Source organism: Stegostoma tigrinum, chromosome 31 (assembly GCF_030684315.1).
Source record: "Stegostoma tigrinum isolate sSteTig4 chromosome 31, sSteTig4.hap1, whole genome shotgun sequence".
Taxonomy (NCBI): Eukaryota; Metazoa; Chordata; class Chondrichthyes; order Orectolobiformes; family Stegostomatidae; genus Stegostoma; species Stegostoma tigrinum.
Genome location: NC_081384.1, coordinates 12410945 through 12437421, shown reverse-complemented (window position 1 = coordinate 12437421; position 26477 = coordinate 12410945). Strand labels below are relative to the sequence as shown.

The 26477-nt window shown below is 43.8% G+C and overlaps 1 protein-coding gene across 1 annotated transcript in view; it reads right to left on the bottom strand.

Annotated features, from left to right (window-relative positions):
• LOC125466151 (collagen alpha-1(XVIII) chain-like) overlaps positions 1-26477 on the bottom strand; it is a 123209-nt gene that overhangs the window by 54257 nt on the left and 42475 nt on the right. Inside the window, exons 5-15 of the mRNA XM_059638786.1 lie at positions 24705-24804; positions 19217-19284; positions 17363-17416; positions 14959-15147; positions 10942-11007; positions 9446-9508; positions 8602-8637; positions 5701-5751; positions 3751-3846; positions 1751-1786; positions 1319-1381 (exon numbers count right to left, since the gene is read on the bottom strand). Coding sequence (XP_059494769.1) covers positions 1319-1381; positions 1751-1786; positions 3751-3846; positions 5701-5751; positions 8602-8637; positions 9446-9508; positions 10942-11007; positions 14959-15147; positions 17363-17416; positions 19217-19284; positions 24705-24804 — 822 coding nt within the window. The remainder of the gene's footprint in view (positions 1-1318; positions 1382-1750; positions 1787-3750; positions 3847-5700; positions 5752-8601; positions 8638-9445; positions 9509-10941; positions 11008-14958; positions 15148-17362; positions 17417-19216; positions 19285-24704; positions 24805-26477) is intronic.

Here is a 26477-nt window from a genome sequence, read left to right as displayed (position 1 = left end):
ATTGCTATGGGTCTGGAATCACACATAGGCCAGGCCAGGTAAGGATGGCAGCTTCCTTCCCTAAAGGACATTTGTGAATCAGATGGGTTTTTCCGACAATCAATTCACAATCATCATTAGATTCTTAATTCCAGATACTTATTGAATTCAAATTCCACCATTTGCCGCGGCGGGATTCGAACCTGGGTCCCAAAAAAGTTAACAAGGTGTAGAGCTGGATAAACACAGCAGGTCCAGCAGCATCAGAGGAGCAGGAACGCTGACGTTTTAGGCCTAGACCCTTCTTCAGAAAATCATTTTCTGAAGAAGGGTCCAGGCCTGAAGCATCAGCCTTCCTGCTCCTCTGATGCTGCTTGGCCTGCTGTGTTCATCCAGTTCTACACCATGTTATCTCAGATTCTCCAGCATCTGCAGTCCCTACTATCCGGAAAACATTATGTGAGTCTCTGGACCAACAGGCTGGTGATAATACCACTAGGCCATTGCCTCCCCATGCGTTTGAGTAAATTATATCAATGATAATAGACAATAGCTGTCAATTCCAGATTTTATTTTCATGAACTGCAGAAGTGGTGATGGCATTTGAACCAATATCCCCAGAACATTAGCCTAGATCTCCAGATCAGTAACATGTCATGAATCAGGCCAAAACTGCTCACTTAGGCTTTTGTCTTCATGCTGTGAACTCACTGTGCAGTAGAGACAGTTGTAGTTGACTCTACTTTGGTCTCTGAGTCACAAGGTTCTGACGGCAAGTTGTACTCCAGTGTCTGTGTGCAAAAAATCCTACACTGACATTCCCAGTGCAGTATTGAGGAGTGCTGCGCTTTTGAATGAGATGTTAAACCAAGATCCTATTCATCTTCTTGATTAGAATTTGCTATTCATTAGGAGAGCAAGGGATTTCTCCCCAGTGTCCTGGCTAATATTATCCCATAATCAATTGAGTTTATGAAATGTGGTTAAATAAATACCACCACATTGCTGTTTGTGGGAGCTTCCTGTGTGCGAATTGGCTGCTGCATTTCCCATGTTACAACAGTAACTACCCTTCAAGAATACTTAACTGCCTGTAAAGCAATTTGAGACATCTGGTGGCTGTGAAAAATACTATACAAAATGCTTTTCAGGCCAGGCTGACAAATTGTTCAAAATACAAGGCTTATACTTCTGATGGAGTGCTGGAAAGAAAGAAACACGACCTGAAGGAATATTTTTTGGTGCACCAGCTATTCAGGTGGCTGGATGGGAGCTCAGCAGTTTAGAAGATAAAGCCATGAATCAGTTAAAATGAATATCTGGAGAACTTTATACTGACCATGGGCCCCGGTAGTCCAATAGAGCCTGGAAGTCCTGGAGGACCAGCCAGTCCAGGGAAACCCTAAAGTTGAGAGATAGAAAGAGGAGATTTTGATTTATCAGTCAGAGAGTTAAATGTTTTCACATGTGGCAGCAACTGATACATTTCATTGACATGTGCTGCCAAGTGTCGTTCAGCTCAGTGAAAGCACTCGCCCCGTGTCAGAAAATTGTGAATTCAACTCCCACTCCACAGTCTGAACACAGAATCTAATCAATGTGCAGCGCTGAGGCAGCTCCGTACTGTCAGAGGTGCCATTCGTGGACATATCTGCCCATTCAAGTGAACTGAGCAAATCCAATGGTGCTACTCAAATGAAGATTGATCAGGAAGCTTTCCTGAGGTGACACCCATGGGAAAAATCTGAAAGAGTAAGAAAAGAAAAATTACCTGTTCACCTCGAAGACCTGGATCCCCCTTTTCACCCTAATGACAAATAAAAAGAGCAGCCATTACAAACTGAACAAACCCAATGGATTGAGAGACTCCTGCTGTCTGGCAATCATTGCAAAAACAAAACCAAGAGATTCACTCCTCCAGTTACTTCTTCCACAGTCTTTGGTTCACTCTCGTGCAATCTCAATGTTAGCCACACTCCCAGGAGTAACACACAAGAGAGGAATACACTTAGGAATTTTTGTATCAGCCTGCAGATGCCATGGTTTAAAAAATCATTCACCCTCTCCACTGCCAATACACAGTGAGTGCCACAGGTAACAGACAATTACATAACTCACTAAGGCTCCTTTCACAGTACCTTCCAAGCTCATGACCTTTACCACTGAGAGGGGAAGAGCATCCCCAGCTGCAAGTTCACCTCCAAGCCACTGACCATCCTGACTTGGCTCTATGTTACTGTTCATTTATTGTGGCCGGGTCAAAATTCCCTAACACACTGTGGAGGTGTTCCAACATCCCGAAGGCTGCAAGGTCGCACATCACCGTTTGTCCCGAGAGCGATTAAAGATGGACAACAAAGGCTGACCACACCAGAAATGCCCACAGCCCGCGGACACCAGGATCTTTTAAGAAAATGTCCCTCAAATGTAAATGTAACAATCAGCACATTGTGGCTAATGTGGTTCTGTCTGCAATATTACACTGTCCTGGCCAAGTGGGGTTATACCAATTACTGGGCAACAGCAAAGCCACAGTGGGCCAAAAACATGGCATCCTACTGCCCACCTCCTGCCAATGTTCTGCCTGCCGTGATTTTGGAGTAGACTTGGTAACTGGTGAGCAGTTATAACTGGTAAGAGCCCATTTGAATAGATAGTGTAGGGTCCTATGTTCTATGTAGGCGGTCAATTCAATATATAAGTACCAATGCTAAGAACATGGACCACTGGATGTGAATTAAAGGGACTTCTGAAGGTTAGATTTTGGGGCACTGATTCAGTTTGTGTGGGGCCAGGGAGAACATACACATTCCTTTTGTCACTGAAAGGACTTTGTTACCTTATCTGCTTTCTCCAGGACAACCCACCCCACTCCATACTCACTGTAGGGTTCAGCTTCTGGCTTGGTTCTGGACTGAAGATGCTGGATTTTCTGTTCCAGTGCTCATCCACACAAACACTGCCCCCACCCCCCAATGCCACACATACACACACACACACACACACACACACACACACACACACACACACAATCACAAACACACACACACACACGCTCACACAAACACAATCACAAACACACACACACACACACAATCACAATCACACACATGCTCACACACACACACAATCACAATCTCACACACACACAATCACACAGACACAGACACACTCACATACTCTCACACGCAATCTCAAACACACACAATCACAAACACGCACACACACACACAATCACCATCACACAGACACACACACAAAATCACAATCACACAGACACACACACACACACAATCACAATCACACTGACACACACACACACAAACACACACACACACACACACACACACACACACACACACACACACACACACACACATACACACACACAGCAAACTCTGCCATCATTGACTGCTCTCCAAAGATATTGACATAGAATATGATCACAGAGTTAGCTCCGGCCTCTCTCACTGAAGGTGCGATTTTTCTGCCCACTCTGTTTGATATGCCCTCTAAAACAGCAGCTCCAGCATTTCTGGAGTAAGATGAAGCTGAGCACTGTAGTTAAGACAGGATAAGGAAAAGATCCACACAGAAGACACAACAGAGAGGGTTTGTGTTTCTCCCAGCTGGTGGTTACAGAGAGTTTTGGATAGGCCTTCGATGGAAACTGACAAGTTGTCATTTTGACTGCGGTGAGGGAACTCGAGAGCAGGGAGGGTCAAAGTAACATTCCCTTGTGGAAAAATGTTACCCAAAGAAAGTACTGACCTTTTCACCACTAATAGTGTATTCTTCACAAGGAAAATGCGAACCATCTTGACAGAGTGGTACTGGGCCTGGAGGTCCAATGTCACCTTTTTCACCCTGTTAACATGAAAAAAGACTTCAATAATTTCCTACAGTACAAATCCAAAATGCAGCTCAGCCAGCAGCAGGCTGTGTCTCCATGCCTTCCAGTTATATCTGAGAAATGTGATCACAAATCTAAACTGACTGCCTCTGGTGTGGTTCTGAGGGAGTGCTGTGCTATGGCAAGTGTTGTCCTTCAGATCAGATGTCAAGCCAAGGTTCTGCCTGTTCTCTCAGGTAGATGTAAAAGATCTTATGGGGCTATTTCAAAGGACTGCACTGCAATCCTAACCAAGGTCCCAGACAACACTCATCCCTCAAACCAGTGTCTATCAGTAATATTGAAAGGAAATTTGCGGCTAACTTATGCTCATTGTCCAGTGCCACTGTAACTATTGTGGTGTCTAATGAATTGATACTTTCCTTGTAAGTTGTGGCTCAAATTTTGATGGAGGTTTGATAATTGAGGATATTGATGAATTCTTCCAATTCTGTCTCTCTTTGATTTCAAGTATTATGTGTGTGAAAACAAAAACAGAAGGGATTGTTATTACATGACCACATCACCTAATAACTCAGCGAGGGAGAATGACAAAGTAGCACCTGAAAATCAAAAAGTAACTCTCTCAAGAAAACCTTAAGAACAGCCCTTACGATAACAAATTTGACACAGGACCAGGTCCAAAGAAATGTTGCTATATGCACAATACGAATGATCAAGTTGTGTGCAATTGTCTGACAAAGCTATGTTTGTAAAGTACATCCTATTGAAACCTGCTCTTTATAAATTAAGGCAATTGATCCGAATGTGAAGGGGTTTTGCCGAAAATACTTTGACCTCAGTGTAACTATGGGTTTCTAATTCTGGACACCAAAAGGAATGTGAAGAGATTCAGTAGAAATGGACAAGAACAGTTTTTGCCATGAGGGTTTATAGAGAAGCTGGGGTCTTTGTCCTTAAGAGCTGGAGGATGTTTGATGGTGATTGAATTATGAAGATTTAAAATAAATATAAAGTAACTTTAAAATGGCCAAAGCTTGACAATCAGATATCCCAGATTTGATTTTATAAGTTAGTGGACAAACAAACCAGATAGAATATAATAGAAAATGTTGACACAAAGAATGTTTTGGATTTGGAATGCAATTCCTCCCTGATACTTAGGTGAATACAGATTCAAAGCTGTGCTCAAAACAAAATAGGATAAAAATTTGAAATAAAAGACAAATGTTGGGTGAGGGTTCACAAGTTGGGAGAGGTTGATTTCTCTTGGAAGGAACTGGTGCAGACCCAATGGGCTGAATGGCCATTGCTGTATTCTGTAGGATCCAGAGCACATTGTGAAGCTGTGGGGGTTTAAAGGGAAGAGGGTGATAAAGGGCCCGGAAACAAGAGAAGCAACAGGGCCTATCATTCCTGTCCCTGGCCCTGGTACCTGACACTACACAAACTGAGGGCCAAGAAGGCAGCTCACCCTCATTTTCTCCAGGGCAATTAGGGATAGGCAATAAATACTGGCCCTGTCATCCAGTGAAAGAACTGAACCAAAAAGAGTTTCCTTAACAAGAAGAAATACCATCAATCTCATCAGCTGAGAGTATATTTTTTATAAAGCATGAGTTTTTTTACATTTACTTTAGCAGCACTGAGCGTCTGTTATTCTGTTTTTATGAACGGTCTCTGCTCTCCTTTGCATACTCACTTTTCAGTAACAACAGGCTCATCACTCCTAAAGGCTATCGATATAACCGTTCCCAATATTTATACTCCTCAGTACCCAATGATTCTGAACAGACCAATCCCTAACTCTTCTCTCTAATTACACTTCAACATTTCGTCCTGTTCTCTTTCTGAACCGTCAACATTACCTTAGTACCAGGACGGCTAATCCCTGGCAATCCTCGCTGCCCTTCTTCACCCTGGCAAACAGAAAGGTCAGACAATTCACTGCATTTTAAAATCCAGAAACAAGCTAACGGTGGATAGAAAGTTACCTCTCACCACCTCTCCAGTTTATAGATCACAGCGTTGCAAAGATTGCTGTTTTGCATAGATCACGGCACTTCATTGATCACTGCAGCATACAGGTAATTACATTACATGAATAGCTGTGGCTCAAAATTACTGCAGGAAGTGGATCACTGTAGTATATAGATCACTGCAGTGTTTTACAGTAGGTGGATCACCATAACATATAGATCACTGTGGTATATAAATCCCTACAGCATTCAGATTGCTGCAGCATATCGATCATTGCACTGTATAGGCCACTGCAGCATACAGATCACTATGGTGTATAGATCCCTGCGGTACATAGATCACTGCAATGTATAGATCACTGCAGCATATAGAACGCTGCAATGTATAGATTACCGCAGCATATAGATCACTATGGTGTAAAGATTCCTGCCTCATATAGATCACAGTAACACACAGATCCCTGCAGCGTATAGATCGCTGCAGTGTATAGGTCCCTGTGATGTACAGATTGCTGCTGTGGAGTGAGAGCAGAACGAGGCTCTGCCCCTCAGTGGAAGGAAACTAACAGCCTGCAGCGCAGCCACAGCTGCTCACAGAGGCAGTAGGATCCCCAAGGCCCTGGTTAATCAGGGGCATTGGGCAAGGGGCTTTTTCCAACTGAGGATGGGTGGAGGGGAGGTGGATTGGATTGGACGTTTCAAACCACCCACAGGCAGGAAGAGGAGCGAGATACCGTTTCCTGGGCTGGGGGGAGTGTCTCCATGCTGGGGAGGGACACTCTACAATTAGCACCCACTTCCTACTCCCTGCTTTAAAAACTTTGAAGAAATACAGTTCCCTGCCCTTGACCTACACTGAACGTGTGATATCATGGGCAGGATAATATTGGCATCAAATAAAATCAAAACACGGCTGTAGTTGGAAATCTGAAACAAAGACACAAATTGTGCGAGAAGCTCAGCAGGTCTGGCAGCATCTATGCAGAGAGAAAGCAGAGTTAATGTTTCATGTCCAGTGATCTTTCTTCAGAATGGTCCTTCAGCTGTGACAAAAAGGCATTCCGGATTCAAAATATTACCTCTATTTCTTGCTGCACAGATGCTGCCAGACCTGCAGAGTTTTTCCACCATTTTCTGTCTTTGTTTAAATGTTGGCCTCGATGGATCCTCACTTATTTATTCCTTGATGGTGAATGGTCTGCAAATACTCTGTGTTATATGGGTTCAGTCACAGGTTGGCGTTGGGAACCCATCCTCAAGAGGGAAAAGCCATTAACTAAACTTGGAAGCAAACACCATGACTGCACCAGAGCTCCACTCTGATGTACACTAGATGATTCAGACCAGTTTGTGTTGCTTGTGGTTTTTTTGTTCCTGGTTACCTGAGGTCCCCAACCAAAACCATGGGGTGGCATGGTGGCTCAGTGGTTAGCACTGCAGCCTCACAGCGCCAGGGACTCAGGTTCGATTCTACCCTCAGGCAACTGTCTGTGTGGAGTTTGCACATTCTCCCCGTGTCTGTGCGGGTTTGCTCTGGTTTCCTCCCATAGTCCAAAGATGTGCAGGCTAGGGGGATTGGCCATGCTATAGTGCCCAGCGATGTTTAGGTTAGGTGGGTTCAACATAGGAAATGCAGGAGTAGGGGAATGAATCCAGATGGGATGCTCTTCAGAGGGGCAATGTGGACTTGTTGGGCTGAATGGCCCATTTCCACACTGTAGGGGTTCTATGATTCAATGCTGTAAACTGGGACAGGGGAGCATGTAATGTTTTGTCGAGTGTTACAGGGGGATGGTAAATAGAAAAAATAGAAAAGCTGTCTGATGAAGGGTCCAGGCCCGAAACATCAGCTTTTGTGCTCCTGAGATGCTGCTGGGCCTGCTGTGTTCATCCAGCCTCACATTTTATTATTATGTTAAATAGAAAAGATATCTAGTGAGTTTTGAGAAGATTTGTAGCTCAGGTTGAGGTTCTGGATATGAGTTTGCTCGCTGAGCTGGAAGGTTAGTTTTCAGGCGTTTCGTCACCATTCCAGGTAACATCATCAGTGAGCCTCCGACGAAGCGCTGGTGTTATGTCCCGCTTTCTATTTATTAGAATAGAATTTTCTATTAGAATAAATAGAAAGTGGGACATAACACCAGCGCTTCGTCAGAGGCTCACTGATGACGTTACCGAGAATGGTGACGAAACGTCTGAAAACTAACCTTCCAGCTCAGCGAGCAAACTCAAATCTTTTTGGGTTGGACAGGGAACACACATTCGAGAGCTGGATAACTGACAGCAGGAATCAGCACAAGTACAGGGTTGAGTGTGACAATTTGCCAGCGACCATTTCCCTTTTTGCTGGGGCCAGTGTTGCGCTGGTCCAGAGATAGTTTGCTCCAAAATCCACCCTGAGTCTGGGGTTCGCTAATACTGCCTGTAAGAATGTGGCTCTGTCTCATCTTGGCAATAATTTGGATCCACCAGGCCTGGGGATTATTGCATTGCAAGAGGTGCCTTCTCCAGCATCAACTCAAAATAATTTACCAGCAACAAATTACATTGATATAGCACCTTAGACAGGGTAAAACATCCCAGTCTACTTTACAGAAGCATAACAAGGAACAAATGGGCCAATAGTTGCCAGATACAGCTGGAGGAGCAACAGAATAACGTCTGTAATTCGTATTTATTTTATTACAACCAGCACCTATTGAGGCTTTTTTCTGATGTTCACCGTTCCAATTTCCATTTTATAACTTTACGTTCAAAGGTTTCTATTTCAGAATGAATGTGGATACTGACCTTGGGCCCTTTATCCCCTCTGTCTCCTTTTTGCCCCTATAAAAATAGGTTAAATGTGAATGCATCAGCGTAATGCTATACAACAAAAATTATTAATATAAAGTTAACAGTGGTGTGTGTGTGTGTGTGTGTGTGTGTATTTGTGTGTGTGTGTGTGTGTGTGTGTGTGTTCTATGTGTGTGTGAGGTGTGTGCATGTAAGGTATGTGTGTGTGAGTGTATGCATGACATGTGTGTTTGTGAGGTTTGTGTGTGTGTGAGTGAGTGTGAGATGTGTGTGTGTGAGAGATGTGTGTGTGTGAGCTGTGTGTGTGTGAGGTATGTGTGCGTGTGTGTGCATGAGATGTGTTTGTGTGTGAGACGTGGGTGAGTGTGAGCTTTGTGTGTGTGTGTGTGTGTGTGTGTGTATGGTATGTGCATGTGAATGTGTGTGTGTGAGAGGTGTGTATGTGTGTGACGTTTGTGTGTGTGTGAGTGTGAGATATGTGTGTGTGTGAGGTGTGTCCGTGCGAGGTGTGTGTGCGATTTGTGTGTGTGTGTATGTGTGAGGTATGTGCATGTGAAGTGGGGTGTGTGTGTATATGCGTGTGAGGTGTGTGTGTGAGATGTGTACATGTGAGGTGCGTGCATGTCAGTGTGTGTGTGTGTGTGAGAAGTGTGTTTGTGTATGTGAGGTGTGTGTGAACACATATTGATTTGTATGGTGCAGCATTGGAATCTGTGACTGGGATTCAGGAGTGATTTTGGAGAATTTTATTAATTTCTGCACTGACGTCAGAGATGCGAAAACACTGTCTACATGTCAATATCTACATTCCTTCAGCCTTATACCAGGTGATACTGACCGGGGGCCCTGCTGGTCCACGTGGTCCTGGAATTCCTGGTAAACCAGTCTCACCCGGTAAGCCCTGGAATAAGAGAAAGAGAATTAATTGCAGCAGACAGAGGAAGATTATACTTGGGCTGTGTTTAGCCCAAGGGACAAAGAAGGACTTCTTCTAAATGTTGGTAAAACAGCAAAAATGGGAATTTTAGATACATTAATGTATCTAAGGTTAATGTTGTATTTGCAATTTCCGGACCTTGAGATTTAAATGGGGCACTCTAGTTTCCATTGGACGAGATATTGACCAAATCCAGTAGATGGCACCATTGGGCAATGCAGATGGCTGTTTCCAAGTTTACTGTACACAGGTCAAATTTCCTGAAATGTGGTTCACTGTACAACAGGTCAGACTTGTTGAGAAATTGTTTGTTATGTTTCGGACAAAATCAAGGCTGAAAATAAACTGCAATCAAAACTGTTTGTGGCCAATGTTACTTACACTGCAACTTGTAGAGGCTAGATGTGTATAAAATGGGGCACCGCACATTTGGAATGATGTGAGTGAGTCAGAGAATTGGCAAAATAAGTTTACAAGAATTGGGCTGCAGGAATGAGAAATTTCAGTGATTATAGATTTAAAAGATCGGCTCCAATTTGCTTGGAGAGGCTGAGGGGAAATTTGATCAAAGTTTTCAAAATCAGGAGGGTTCTGGACTGGGTAGACAGGGAGAGGCTGTATCAGAGATAATGGGAACTGCAGATGCTGGAGAATCCGAGATCGCAAGATGTGGAGCTGGATGAACACAGCAGGCCCAGCAGCATCTTAGGAGCACAAAAGCTGCTTGGTCTGCTGTGTTCATCCAGCTCTACACCTTGTTATCAGGGAGTGACTGTACTTGCTTGTTAATGGATTGAGACTGAGAGAGCACAGATTTACTGCAATTTGCAAAAGATGCAATTGTGATGTGAGAAAAACTTTTCTCATACACAGGAGTGGATCAGGCCTGGAATGATCTGGCTGGAAATGTGGTGGAGGCAGGTTCATTTGAGGCATTCAACAGGATATTGGATGATTGTTTATTCAGAAACAACTTGCGAGGGTATGGAAGAAAGGCACCAAGTCAAAGCACTCCGAGAGCCAGCACAGACACAATGGGCCGAATGTCACTTCAGAGCTGTAGCTGTAGTAGGGTTTTAGATCAGAGAATATGCTGCCTGGCCAGGAAATAACCAAGTGGTTGTTAAGGACTTTGAGGCACATTGTGAAAGAAGAGTAAGGATATCTTTTGGTGTTATGGCTAGCATTCATTCCTCCATGCTCCTAACACCGCCAAAACACATTCGCCGCACATTCAACTCATTCTTGCGGCTCAACTCAGACTGTGCACTAAATGCCTGCCATTTTTGCCTGCAGATTGTAATTCAGAAACAACTCAGTGTGTGGGACGCACTTCCTAAGAGATCTAATTATTCTCTGCTTGCTTCTCATTACAAATCGTAGATCCAGAATCTTACTCTTGGCCCCGGGAGTCCATCCACACCAGGTTCTCCAGGAATGCCTGGGCTTCCAGGAGTTTCTGTCTGGAGAGAAAGAAAAGGATATTATTATACATCAGAAAGGTAAAACAAAAAAACGTCTTTGCACTCACTGTTTCTCCCACCACAAAAATGGTTCAAACAGAATTACACTCCAGAAATGGAAGTTTGTACCACCAGCATTGCAGACACCTTTGGGAATGTTATCCAAGTAATGAATAAGTCTTTAGTTATGTTTGACTTTTAGTCTTCAAAATAATTACATTTTCTTTCCCTTTCTATGTCTCAGTCTGAGGCTTCTCAGGAATTTGACAATATCTTCATGAAATAACTATTGTTTTGTTTCTCATGTGGGATGGAAGTGGTGTAGTGGTAATGTTACTGGAGCAGTAATTCAGAAAGTCACACCAATGTGCTGGTGACAAGAATTCAGATACCACCTTGGAAGATCATGGAATTTGATTTCAGTAAAATCTGGAATGAAAGATTAGTCTAATAGCAGACACGCGACCATAGTTGGTTTTCATAACAACCTTTCTGGTTCACTGGCACTTTTTAGGAAACCAGATCTCATGCCTTTACCCAGTCTGGTTTACGCATGACTCCAGACCACAGAGCAATGTGGTTGACTCTTATCCACCCTCTGAAATGGCCTAGTGAGATTTTCAGGTCTACCAAACCACTACAAAGACTAAACAAAGGAAGCAGGACAGACCACCTGGCATCAACCTAGGTACTAGAGTCAACAGTCTTGTCAAAAACAAGCAGGGAGTGTTGGAGAAACTGAGCAGGTCTGGCAGCATTTTTACGGAGAGAAGCTGAGCTATAACATTTGAGTCCAGTGACCCTTCATCTGCTGATTACAGAAACTCCTCCTTACTAACCTTTGGGCATTTGTACCAACATAGGGGGAGCTGCCCCGAGATTGGTCACACCTTCAGAATCATGCCTTACAAAGAATATCCCAGGGCAGCACCATCCCTGGCTATGTCCTGCCCCACTGGCAGAACAGACCAACAAGAAGTGTTGGAACAGTGGTATACAACAGGAGGGAGTTAACTTGAGAATCCACAACTCTGGATCCCATGAAGTCTCATGACATCAGCTCAAATGTGAGAAAGGAGACCTGACTACAATGTGCCCCCCAAGCACTATAAATCCACACTCCTGCCTGTTGAACACCAGATGGAGGAAGCATTGAGGGTGGCAAGGATGTAGAATGTACTCTGGGTGGGGGACTTCAATGCCCATCGCTGACAGTGGCTTGGAAACTCAGCTACTGACCGAGATGGTCAAAACTGAAAGAACATGGCTTCTGGACGTGGCCTACGGCTGACGGAGCGGGAACCAAAGAGAGGGAGAATTGCTAGACCTCCTATTCACCAATCTACCTGCTGAAAGTATATCTGTCTTTGAGAGGATCAGAAAGAGTGACGACTGCATGGGCCAAAGGCCCAGTTTCACCTTAAGAAGACTCTCCATCATGTTGTGTGTGAAGCTATCACTGTACTAAATGGGTTCAAACAGATCTGGCAACTCCAGACCTCATGCCCAGTATGCCCCCACCTCTGCCATCACCATCAAGCCAAGGGATCGATCCTGGTTTAACGAGAGGTATAGCAGGAGATGCCGGAAGCACCACTGGACGTACCTAAAAATGAATTTCATAGAACTCCTACATTTTGGAAGCAGGCAGTTTGAGCCATACTGACTCTCCAAAGGGCATCTCACCTTACCCTATCCCTGTATTTCCCATGACTAATCCACATAGCCTGCATATCCTATGAGCAATTTAGCATGGCCAGTCCCTCTAACCTGCACATCTTCGGACTGTGAGAGGAAACCCACACAGGCATGGGGAGAATGTGAAAACTCGATATAGGCAGGTGCCCAAAGTTGGAATCAAACCTGAGTTCCTGGTGCTGTGAGGCAGCGGGTGCTAAGCACTGAGCTACTGTGCTGCACCATGCTGAAGTGTCAACCTGATTTGTGCTCCTGAAATGCTGCTTGGCCTGCTGTGTTCATCCAGCTTCACACTTTGTTATCTAGGGTACAACATGGGGTTAGTTTTGTGCCAAACAGCATAAGCAGCAAGTGACGGACAGAGCTAAGTGATCCCACAATGAAAGGATCAGATTTAACTTCTGCAGCCTTGCCACATCCAGTTGTGAATGATGGTGAACAATTAATCAATTCATTGTAGGAGGAGGGGATGACATAAATATCCCCATCCTTTATGATGAGGGATCCAGCACATCACCACACAGGCTAAATTATTTACATCTAACTTCAGCCAGAAGTGTTGAGTGAATGATCTCAGCCTCCTCCAAAGGTCTCCAGTAACACAGCGACAAATCTTCATCCAATTCTGCGTGCTCTGCATTTTTTCACAAAACAGCAAATGGTTATGGGTCCTGATAACATTCTGGTAATAGCACTGGGCTTGTGCCCCAGAATAAGCTGCACCATTGGCTAAGCTGTTCCAGTGCAGCCACCAACACTTACATCGAAACAGAAATTTGGGAAATTGCCCAGAAATGTCATGCCCACAAAAGGCAGGACAATTCCAACCCAGCTACTTATCATCGCATCAGTTTACCCATTGACATCAGTGAACTGATGGAAACAGTAGGTGACAGCGCTCAAAGCAGTGTTTGAAAAGGGATAACATGCTCAGTGATACCCAATCTGGATTCTACCAGGCCCCGTTACAATCGTCTCGCCTCGTTACGATCATAGACAAAACATGTACAAAAATGTTGAATTCTCCAGTAAGTTCAGAGTGATTGTTTTTGACACGAAGGCAGGATTTGACCGAACTCAGGGCCAAGCAATCCCAGCAGAACTGGAGTCGATGGAAATCAGGGCAGAGCTCACGCCTGGTTAGAGACATTCCCAGCACAATGAAAGATAGATGTGGTTGTTGGAGGTCAATCAGTTCCAGGACAGCTCTGTAGCAGGTTCTCAGGGGAGTGTCCTAGGCACTAACATCTTCAGTTGCTTCATTGATAGCTGTCCTTCGATCATAAAATCAGATGCTTGCGAATGATTGCACAATGTTCAGTTCTATTCACGACTCCACAGATGTTGCATCATTGACTCCGTATCTGCTCCATTACACCACTAACTCCCTATCTGCTGTGTTGCAGCACTAACTCGCTATCTGCTGCATTATAGCACTATCTCACTGTCTGCTCCATTGCACCACTAACTCCCTATCTGCTGCATTACAGTACTAACTCCCAATCTGCTCCATTGCAGTACTAACTCCCTATCTGCTGCATTACAGCACTAATTCCATATCTGATGCATTACAGCACTGACTCCATATCTGCTGCATTACAGCACTGACTCCCTATCTGCTGCATTACGGGACTAACTCCCTATCTGCTGCATTACAGCACTAACTCCATATCTGCTGCGTTACAGCACTGACTCCATATTTGCTACATTACAGCACTAACTCCATATCTGCTGCATTACAGCACTAACTCCATATCTGCTGCATTACAGCACTAACTCCGTATCTGCTACATTACAGCACTAACTCCATATCTGCTGCATTACAGCACTAACTCCATATCTGCTGCATTACAGCACTAACTCTCTAACTATTGCATTACAGTGCTAACTCCATATCTGCAACATTACAGCACTAACTCTCTAACTATTGCATTACAGTGCTAACTCCATATCTGCAACATTACAGCACTAACTCTCTAACTATTGCATTACAGTGCTAACTCCATATCTGCTGCATTACAGCACTAACACCCTGCCTGCTGCACTGCAGCACTGACTCAGTGACTCCATCCAGCACCTATTTCACAGCTGCCTGGTGAAGTACCAAGTGTAGAAGTGGACATGTGTTCCCACTTTTCAGAGCACGCAATGTGTCCCACATAATTACAGTGTAAACAAGGATACATTCAGTAGTCAAACACTATTGTCGCAACACCATGACTCCACAGTAACAGGAAGATAAAAGGAACTCACCGCTTTTCCAGACCAGCTGGTTTCTTTACTCGATCCTTGCGGTCCAGGTAATCCAGGTGGCCCAGGTAATCCTGGTAGTCCAGGTAATCCTGCTAATCCAGGGGGTCCCTCAGGGCCAGCTGGACCTACGGGACCTGGTGCTCCATCTTTTCCAGATAGCCCGGGTTGGCCTGGGATCCCCCGTGCCCCCTGTGGGAAAAATACATTCATCAAGTAAAGGGACAACACTGCTGGATGAAATTTATCTTGTGGAATGCAGGAGACACGGGCAAGGCTGATGAAATCCCTCACACAAAGGATGGTATATGCTTGGAACTCTCTTCCATAAATGGCAGTAGATGCTGGATCATTTGTTAATTTTAGATCTGAGACAGATAAAGTTTTGTTAAGCAAAGGTATTAAGGGATATGAGCCAAAGGCAGGTTGGCAGAGTTAGGCCACAGATCAGCTATGATCTCATTGAATGACAAAACAAGCTCGAGGGGCTGAATGGCCTACTCCTGTTCCTATGTTTTTAAAAGTTGCTAATCTGAGGGGAAGTGAGGCGCAGCCTCATATACTTCCCATTCGAGTTGTGTTTACAAAGATCTCTGCAGATATACTTTAACAGGAAACATCTCTGCTCCATCTGCCATTCAAGAGCAGGAAACAGGAGCGCCTCAACATTAAAAACTTTGACAAAAAAAGCATCGGTAATTCTCAAGAGAGACACCAAGTTACAGAGGTTGGTTTTTTATAAGACTCCTGGATTCCAGCTGGATAGGAGTTAAACTATAACCCAGTGCAACATCTCAGATGATAAACAAATGCTGGAAATATTCATCAGGTTAGGGCAACAGTTGTAGAGATGGTTCATCTGAAGGAAGATCACGGACCTGAAACAGAGCTAAAGCTTTGGAGTCAAATATGAATTTTCTTTGGAAGAGCAATATTGGACTCTAAAAAACATTAACTCTATTCTGGATGTAAGTTTGCTCGCTGAGCTGGAAGGTTAGTTTTCAGACGTTTCGAAAACTAACCTTCCAGCTCAGCGAGCAAACTTACATCCAGAACCTCAATCTGAGCTACAAATCTTCTCAAAACTCGCTATTAACTCTATTTCTCTGTCTTCAGATTCTGCCTCACTTGTCAAGTGTGTGCAGCAATTTCAGTTTTTAATTTCAGACTTTTAGCATCCACAACATGCTGTTTTTCGATCTGGTTTGTTTTGGGTAATTAGATGTCAGACCAGTGGCTCGAAACCAGGATAATGCTGCCACTTCGCAGAACGTGCAAAATTAAAGATGGCTCTTGTTGACTAGAAGATGTCAGTTCAACAGAATAACAATGTTTCTCACTTAGTTCTCACAGTTCTTTGGCTACAGATGTTTCCTAAGCAGATTAAAGTAGAAATTATTCTGGCTTCTTTCAATTTGAACTGATATTTTTTCTCTCACACCCCTCTCCAATCTCACTGAAGCCCAGTTACAGACATTGAAGTCAAAGGCTCTCCAATTTGCAAAGCATTGTGAGATATCAAGTGAGCAGTATTAGCCCTATAGGTGGGGAGGCATTGCATTTCTGTTAGTAGTAATCCAGATACCTGAATCGAGATCTAAAAACATGAGCTCAAAAGTCCACCAAGGCAGCTGAGGGAATTTCAATTTGGTTGATTGAATAAGAAGCTTGTTTCAGCAACAACAATGTTGAAATTATTGGATTGTCGCAGTTCAGCTTGTGATCTGCAAGGGTAGGAAATCTGCCTTCCTCACACAGCCTGGCCCATACATGACTCCAGACCCACAACAGTGTGGTTGAATCTTAACTGAGGAGATCTGGCAAACCACTCAGCTGCGTTCCAGAAGATGACTCATCACCATCTCCTCCAGGGCAATTCAGAATGAGCAATAAATACTGGCCCTGCCAAAGACCTCCGCACCTTGCGAACCACTAAAACTCTAGGCTGAGCAATTGTTACCACCACCCATGGTAACTCCATGTTGCCTTGTCCTTTCGGTTGCTCTGCTTTTTATTTATTAGCTCTTCCAGTACTGAGTAAGTCAACCATTATCACTTTACAAAGTGAAACTGCTGTGAAGCCAATTCATTATTGCAGATCATCAAGTCTTTGTGTTGGCTATCGATGGTTCATTAGGGCTCCACAAAGCCTGTTGACAATTCTTACAGAAATTCAAACAGCAATATTGATAGGGTGATGAAATAAGAAAAACGAGACCAACCAGAAGTTCCTGTAAACAACAACTTTAAAATGACTGAATCCTGAATAATATTGACATATTGGGTAGAACATGTCCTGGAAATGTTAGCATCAGGAGAAAATGCTGCAAGTTAATATTCAGCGACTTCCAATCCCGATTGACAAAATTTCATCCATATAGTGCTCAATGTTCAATCAGTTCCATACCTTTGGCCCTGGAGGCCCAGGTGACACAGGGCAGACACATGGATCAACTTTATCCTGTAAGAGAATGCATGAAAATAAACTTCAGAAGGCAGAGATCATCTATTCAGTACGCCACTAGTTTGCAAATGCTGCACTGATATTTATCATTTTCATAATGTCGATGGCAAAATCAGCAAGATAAAATGAATTCTGCCAACTCAAAGGAAAGGAAAAATCTAACAAATTCTAGCTTGGATCATTGCTCTGATTATTATGTTAGACCATGCTAGATTGCTTATACAGTGTCCAGGGAAGTGCAGGCTAGGTGCATTAGCCATAGGAAAGACAGTGTTACAGGGATAGGGTAGAGGGGATGGGTCTGGGTGGGTTGCTCTTCAGAGGGTTGGTGTGGACTCAATGGGCCGAATGGCCTGCTTCCACACTGTAGGGATCCTACGATTGGAGAGATGGCACGTTGGGACCCTCAAGTGGTCAATAAGGGTGTAAATTGGTGACAGGTCATGCAAGTTCCCAGTGGACATTCTCACTCTAGGATGAGAAGGTGAGAAGGGGCCAAATATTTCTCCAGTGGCAACTTGCCCATTTGTTTCCCTTTCTCAGCACCTTCTGGGTTGGTAAAACTCTGTCCTTTGTTTCTTTAAGTCCCTGTTACCTCTGGTTTTCTCTCCCAGATACTGACAGAGCTGCTAAGTATTTCCATGTAGCACTTCTAGTTTACATTGTTTGAAGTCTCAACTGGAATGGCATCAGTGTTCAAAAGAAACTAATGGGGAAGGGTAAATTGGGAATTTTGGGGGAGACGGTGGATCTCGACTCAATGCTACATTTTAGGCCTCAGAGTTATGCAAAGATCACCAGGCTGTGTACGCGTGTTTGTGTGTGTGTGGGTGTGTTTGTGTGTGTGTGGCGTGTGTGTGTGTGTGGCGCATGTGTGTGTGGGTGTGTCTGTGTGTGGGTGTGGCGTGGGTTTTTGTGTGTGGGTGTGGGTGTGTGTGGGTGTGGCATGGGTGTTTGTGTGTGTGTGGGTGTGTTTGTGTGTGTGTGGCGTGTGTGTGTGTGTGTGGCGTGTGTGTGTGTGGCATGTGTGTGTGTGTGTGGGTGTGTGTGTGCGTGTGGGTGTGTTTGTGTGTGTGTGGCGTGTGTGTGTGTGTGTGTGGGTGTGTGAGTGTGTGTGTGGGTGTGTTTGTGTGTGTGTGGCGTGTGTATGTGTGTGTGTGTGTGTGTGTGTGTGTGTGTGTGAGAGTGTGTGTGGGTGTGTGAGTGTGTGTGTGTGGGTGTGGCGTGTGTGTTTGTGGGTGTTTGTGTGTGTGGGGGTGTTTGTGTGTGTGTCTGTGTGTGTGTGTGTGTGTGTGGGTGAGTATGTGTGTGGGTGTAAGAGAGAGAGCTTTATTTGCAATAGTTTGAAATCTCTGCTCAATGTTTACACCAGCTGACCTGCAGTTTAGGTAATATTTCGAAGTGACCATATCCAGGCTTAATTAATCACACACACAGAACAGGGACTAGATTCTTATAATTAAACATCCATCAATTGAATAAAAACAGAAAGAACTGTGGATGCTGCAGATCAGAAACAAAAACAAAAATTTCTAGAAAAGCTCAGCAGGACTAGCAGCATCTACAGAGAGAAAATAGAGCTACCTTTCTCTGAGGAATGGTCACTTCACCCGAAATGTTAACACTGATTTCTCACCACAGATGCTGCCAGCCTGCTGAGCTTTTCCAGCAAGCTTTGTTTTTGTTTTAATTATTGGAGCCCTTCACCACATAACAAGTTAACCCATTGACAGTTTAATGTGGTGGATGAGATTTCCCAACATACAACATTCTGAACAATTCTCTACTTTAATTCACCTTGTCTCCTTTTGACAATGGCCAGGACTCTTCAATCTCAGGCTTGATGTCAATGTCTTCTTTCACATCTATCATCAAATAAATCGTTTTAGCAATTTTTAAATTATTTAATAGTTTTCATCAGTCTGTTCAGACATGTTATGATGCCTCTGGACCAGATGAGTTTTGAACCCAGGCCTCCTGGCTCAGAGGTAGTGGCATTACTACAAGAACCCTTTGCTTTTGATTGTTAGTCATGAATTTTGTAGCTAAATCCACTGATATTGCTAGAAGATTAGATTAGATTCCCTACAGTGTGGAAACAGGCCCTTTGGCCCAACAAGTCCACACTGTCCCTTGGAGTTTCCCAACCAGACCCATCCCCCTATAACCCACATACCCCTGAACACTAGGGGCAATTTAGCATGTCTTATCCACCTAGCCTGCACATCCTTGGGCTGTGGGAGGAAACCGGAGCACCCGGAGGAAACCTATGCAGACACGGGGAGAATGTGCAAACTCCGCACAGACAGTTACCTGAGGCCAGAATCGAACCCGGGTCCCTGGAGCTGTGAGGCTGCAGTGCTAACCACTGAGCCACCGTACTGCCCCATCTATATCTACTTGCACACATTCAGTTTGCTATACCACAATTTTTCTCAATCAACATTACACCTAGCCCACTTTCTTTTTAGGAATGCAAATTGATCCTTGGGGTATGGGGATCTCTGGGGCAGGCTGGCATTTATTGACCACCTCACGTTGCCCAGAAATGATGGTATTGGTGGGTCTACTTCTTTAAGCATTACCCTCTGTTCAGCAAAGATACTCTCACACAATGTTGTTAGGCAGAGCCCAATGCTACTTCAGTGTTGCCAAGTGGTATGCAAGGCCATTTCACTGAACACTTGAGAGTCAACGATGTTGCTCTGTGACTGGAGCCCACATAGGCCAGTCAAGGTACAGATGTCAGGTTTGCTTCCCTAAAGAATATTCACTGTATTTTCTTCTTCAAAAAAACCAAAATGCAACAGCTTCGTGGTAAAGTGCAGGAAGAGAATTCAAGAGCTTGCACCTGAAATTGCAACATGCAGTGACACTGGACCGGCGAAAATTGAGGATTCATGAGCGAAAAGAATGGGAGGAACACAAAGATTTTGGAAAGTCATGATATTAAAGAAGGTTATGGATGTGCAGGCAAGGGACAAAGGCTTGGAGGAGCTTGACAACAAAGATGAAAATTTTAAAATCAAAGTGTTCCTGGCTTGGGATCTTGTCCAGGTCAGTGACCATGGTAATGATGGGTGTTTGGATCTTGATGAGATTAATGGGAAAAAGAGATTTATATGAGCTCAAGCTTATGTAGGCAAGAGATCAACCAGATAAGCATTGGAATAGTCAAGTCTGAAGGTGACAGGAGCTTGAATGAGGGTTTCAGCAACAGATAAGGTTGAGGTGTAGATGGAAAGTGTTAGGAAGGGGAAAGTCTTGACAATGGAGAGGATATGGGCTTGGACATACAGATCAGGGAGAAAAAGCACACTAATGTTCAGTGCTGGATAGTGGCTGAGTAGAAGACGACTAGGGGACAGATCTTGTGGCAGGAACCACCTACAATGAAGAGATGAGTAAAGTGGTTAAGAAGGCAGATGGTATACTTGCCTTTACTCATCAAGGCGTACCATTTAAGAGTAGGGAGGTTGTACTGGAACTGTGTAAAACATGATTTAGGCCACAGCTAGAGTATTGTGTGCAGTTCTAGAAACATATTGTAGGAGGGATGTGATTACACGGGAGATGGTATAGAGGAGATTCAGCAGGATGTTGCCTGGGCTAGACAGTTTCAGTTATGAAGAGAGAGTGGACAGCCTGGGGTTGTTTTCCTTCAAGCAGAGGAGATTGAGCGGGGACATGATTGAGATGCATAAGATGATAGGATATATAGGAAGAAACATTTCCCCTTGATGGAGGGATCAGTGACTGGGGGCACAGATTTAAGGTGGGGGCAGAAGGTTTAGTGAAGAAGTGAGGAATAACCTTTTCACCCAGAGGGTGATGGGAATCTGGAACACAGTGCTCTAAGGGTGGTAGAAGCAAAAGACCTCATAACATTTAAGAAGTTTTCCGATGTGCACTTTAGATGCCAAACTATATAGGCTATTGGCCAAATGGGATTAGAATAGCTAGTTAGTTGTGTTTGACTAGAGTGATGCAATGGGCCATGCTGTAGATCTCCATGACTCTATGACAATGACTTTGGGTTTCCTAATATTACTCTTGGCAGGTTTTAAGCTCATCTAAATGCAGATGTTACTCAAACAGCGTGAAAACTCAAAGACTTTGCCAGGGGATTGAGGGTGAAAGGAAGTTGGGTCATAGAATCCCTACAGTTTGGAAACAGGTCATTCAGCCCAACTAGTCCACACCACGCCCCTGAAAACCATCCCACCTAGACCCCTTATTTCCCATGTCTAACCCGCCTAACCTAAATATCCCTGGGCACGATAGCATGGCCAATCCATCTACCCTGCACATCTTTGGACTGTGGCAGGAAACTGGAGCACCCAGAGGAAGGCTATGCAGACACAGGGAGGATGTGCAAACTCCACACAGACAGTTGCCCAAGGCTGGAATCAAACCCAGGTCCCTGGCACTGTGAGGCAGCAGTGCTAACCACTGAGCCACCGTGCCATCTCTAATTGCTAGTTCTCATGTGTTATCTAAATGGCTTTTGGTCAAATGTTTGCATACAGCCATTAGCCTATAGCGGGTGACTGAGCATTTTGCATTCAGGAAATTAGCTCAAACATTCATGAGAAAAATACTCAATTTACATCCAATTTGGCTGAAGGGATTGGGCTAAGAATATTAGTAAAGTCACCAGGAGATCTCTCTGCCACATCTGCTTGACGAAACTCTTTCGTTGTGTGCCATTATGTAAGCCGTATGGTTTTGGAGAAGGTGGATCTGCTGTACAGTGCCTGTCCCTTCGGTTGCGAGAGGACCCATCTACCGGCTTTAATCACACTGAGCTGCTCCTGGCTCTGCCACTTCACAAACTGGAAGCACGAGCTGGTCAGGCAGAGGTCTACATCCCACCATGGAGCTTCTCAAGTCTTCCACAGTTTAACGAGATCATGGCTCACCTCGATCCAACCCCATAGACCTACTATTGTCCCATGTGACTTAATTAATGTATCCATTAGCAAAATTCAATCAATCTCTGATTCAAAATTAACATTGATCTGCCGTCAATCACTATTTTGGAAGAGAATTTTGAACGTCGGCCACCCTTACTGTGTCAAACTGTTTCTCCATTTAACTCCTGAAAGGTTCTAGGCCAAAATTTAAGACCATTCCCCGAGTCCAAGGGCAGCATTTTATAGTTGGGGAATGAACAGCTCACCCTCCTCCACGCATCCCAGGAAAGAAATTCAGCACCAAGACCTACCCCATAACCATAATGCTCCAGCAGTGAGCGGAAGTGCTGGTGAACAGGATTTCACCCCTCACAGGTAGGGAGTCCTCAAGAGTAGACAGTCAATCAGATTGGTCAGCAGTGCTACAGCTCAGTATTGGGCACTGCCAGGACTGCAGGAAGGAGCCCAAAGAATATCATGACTGCCCCACAAAGACATGTCCTGAGCTATTATAATGGAATAGGATCCCAAAGCCCAGGGGATGAAGGGGGTGTGGATGGAGGAAACACAGGTTTTGGAGGCCTCGCAGAACAAGTGGAAGGTTGGTCGGGGTGACAGGTGGCATTACAAATCGTCTCCTGCCTTCAGTTCCAATGAAGGGTCAACCAGGTCTTGAAACTTTCACTCTGTTTCTCCATCCTCAGACACTGCCACACAAGCTGAGTTTCTGCAGCTGTTTCAGTTTTCATCTCAGACCTTCAGCAGCTGCTGCATTTTGCTTTTATTTATTAAAGCGTTTGATGACACAGGGCCCCCTTGGCAGCCAAGTTCTGGTGTTTTTTTGGTTAAAACAAATTGATGGCTTTTCAATATGCTGCAAATACCCAGCTGTGGTTCTGCTATGACCATTCACAAATTAGCAGGTCATCTCAAATAAAGATGGTCTGTTCCAACCTGCTTCATATGTAAATACAAGAAACTGTGATTGACGGTGCCCTGATTCACAGGAATGTTAAACTGTGTGGATCTCAGCAGGAAGGGCCATGCTTATGGAGTCTTTATATACAGCTACTAATAGCCTGGAAGCTAAGCATCATCTTGAGATGGTTTCCTCTGGACTAAAGTTGCAGTCTCCTTGGGTCTAGTACATTCATTCCCATTTTACATTACCACTGCTGTTGTTTGTGGATATCGCATTTCAAAGAAAGCCTGGAAAGAGTTGGTTTCAACAGTATTCATCCCAAAAAGCTCAAGGAGATTCCATTCTCTACTGGTTGTTTGCACAATGAGTTAAAGGAGTATGGAGGTAATATTGGAGCTGTATATAAAGTCCTTTAGGTCGCAGTCAGAGTATTGTGCACAGTTCTGGTCAACACGCTATGGGAAGGATGCAATTATATTTGAGAGGGTGGAGAAGAGATTTACCAGAATATTGCTTGGACTGGAGCGATTCAGCTATGAACAGAGACTAGTTAGGCTCGAGTTGCTTGTATTTGCACTGAGAGGGCTGAGGGGGAGTATAATTGATGGGTCCAACATTCTGAGGGGCATTGTCAAGGTAAATAGGGTGAACCTTTCCCCTTAGTAGAAGGGTTACTAACCAGGTGGAGCAGATTCAAGGTGAGGATCAGGAAGTTCAGGAGAGAATTGAAGAATTCCTTTTTTCACCCAGAGGGTAGTAGGTAATTGAAACTCATTGCCTAAAAGTATGGGAGAAGCAGGAAACCTCAACATATTTAGGGACTGTTTAGACGAGCACTTGAAATGTGATAGCATACAAGGCCATGAGTCAAATGCTAGCAAGTTGGATTTGCACAGACCGATGTCTGATGACCAGCACAACACGATGGGCTGAACAGCCTCTTTCTATGACTTGAAATATCAACTGCTGCAGGACCATCAACTCAGTGAAAGACACATTTTGGTCTGTCCCAGATACGTTGGCCTTCGAGTGCCAAGAGCTAGGAATAATTGATTATTACTAAGTGGTGCATTCCAAAGTCCAAGGTTATAGCCAAGGGAGAAACTAAAGCTGGGGGCAGTCACCATAGAGGCTCATTGGGGACAGGCTACAGTCTGAAGTCTTCCTATTTCTGCACACTGAGGGTCTGGAATTTGTATAAAACTGCTCAGGTTGTAAGATTGACATGAAAATATATCTTGATCATTCATGCTGCAAGTGAGCAGCCTCACGAGACATACATACTACATGCTACAATCAAATACATTGAATTGTATTGCACTTTACACTTTGCCAATTTTGAACTGCTACTAAATGTTCTGAAAAAGTATAATAAAATATAGCCTTGATTCCATGTGAGATGTCTTCAGTGTAGGCTGTTTGGAATCATTGCAGGGACAGTGTTCACCTAAAATATCCAGTTTGACAGGAGCACTTGTGATAGCCTCCTCCCCAGAGCCGAGTACGGATTTCTGGTCAGGAGTTGCTTCTGGCTGGTCAGGAATTTTCTACAAAAAAATGTAGAAGGCAAATTTCATGAAATTGCAAATAGGGACTTCAACATAAAACAAAGAGAGTGTTAAATGCAAACATTAGAATTGCTGACATCATTCATCGCAAGTCAGTAATTTATTGCGCATGACAAAGTTTTGAGCAATTCTGAGCAGTGTAATCGTAAGTAACATACTGTCTAAACTAATCCCTGTCCTCTGGGTCAAGTGTATATTTATATGCTACAACTGAGGAACATTTACCATACACACTGCAAAAGCCATTGAACCATTATAATTTGTTCCTTGCACAGACTGCTTTGAATATGGCTCACTAAGCCCCTCCTCCAAACACAAAACCTCTGCTATCTTGAGGGACGAGGGCAGCAGAGGAACACAGAGGTGCATAGGAATGCAACCACCTACAAGTTCCCGTCTCAGCCGTACATCTCCTTGATTTGGAAATCTATTATTCTTCCATTTCTGTTGCTGGGCGAAAATCCTGCAATTCCTTAACAGTATTGTGAATCACCAATGCCTTTCTTGTCAAGGATTAGAAAGCCAAGCATTAAGCTTTCTAGTCAAGGCATTATCCCTACTTGCATTCAGTAAAACTCCCACCATGCGGGTTACCTGTTCCTCATAGGTGTACATCTAGTCAAATACTCACCAGATTTACCCCCTAGCTAACATAAAACAATCACCCTCTCCCCAGTTCCAACTAATCTCAGAAAATACCATACCAGATGATAATAGCAACCATCTTCACTAGTGCAAATAAATTCCTCTTGTGGTGCAGCAAAAGTGTCCCTTCCTTTGGGCCAGGAGGACCAGACTCAAGTCTCACCTACTCCTGAGGTGTGTTGTAATGTTTAGGATGGTTAGGAAATACTTGAGAGCAATAAATATTGGCTTCACATTGCAAGAAGGAAATAAACAGCCACCCTGTCCCTTACTCCATTAACCTCCCAATTAAACTTCACTTCCAGAGAATGAAGTGATGGATGTCATTTTCTGGAATTGTTGTACTTTATACTGTAGAAGAAGACAATTCAATTCATCAAGATTGCTCCCAATTTCCTCTAGGGCATTTAATACTTTGGTTGAGGTGCAGTTTGCCTTTTAGAAATCCTGAATAATTGACTTTCATCAATGCGTATCGTTGTAGAGTTGTGTTAACCTTGTTCCATATTATATCTTTTAGAAACCTACCCCAAGCAGTATTAGTCTGACTGTTCTACAGTTACCTGATATATTCTTTTTTCCTTTTTTGGCACTAGGATATTGGCATCCTCCTAATCCTCCTTATAATGTTAATGGAAACTCTTTCAGCCTTTAAAAGGTTCATAATTCTAGTTAAGATTTCAGAAAATCCACAGTATAATAAAACAATAAATACTTTCGGAAACAGGTGTGAACCATGGGGTCAAGCTGTCTTAATTTCTGTCTGGATTGTTTTATGATATTTGAATCTGAAAGTGCTGCCCTTCACAGGAGAAATTTAAAAAATGGTTTGATTGGAAGTTTTATAATAAGCAATCGTTGTCATGAATTTACAAACTCTGCGGTTTAGTTTTGTCAAAATGAAAGATAACTTGTTGTATTTTGTACTTGGGAAGAAGGCAGGAGGTGGAGGCAGGCAGACATGTCACCATTAACTACAATAACCAGCAATCAGCTTTATTGTCCAC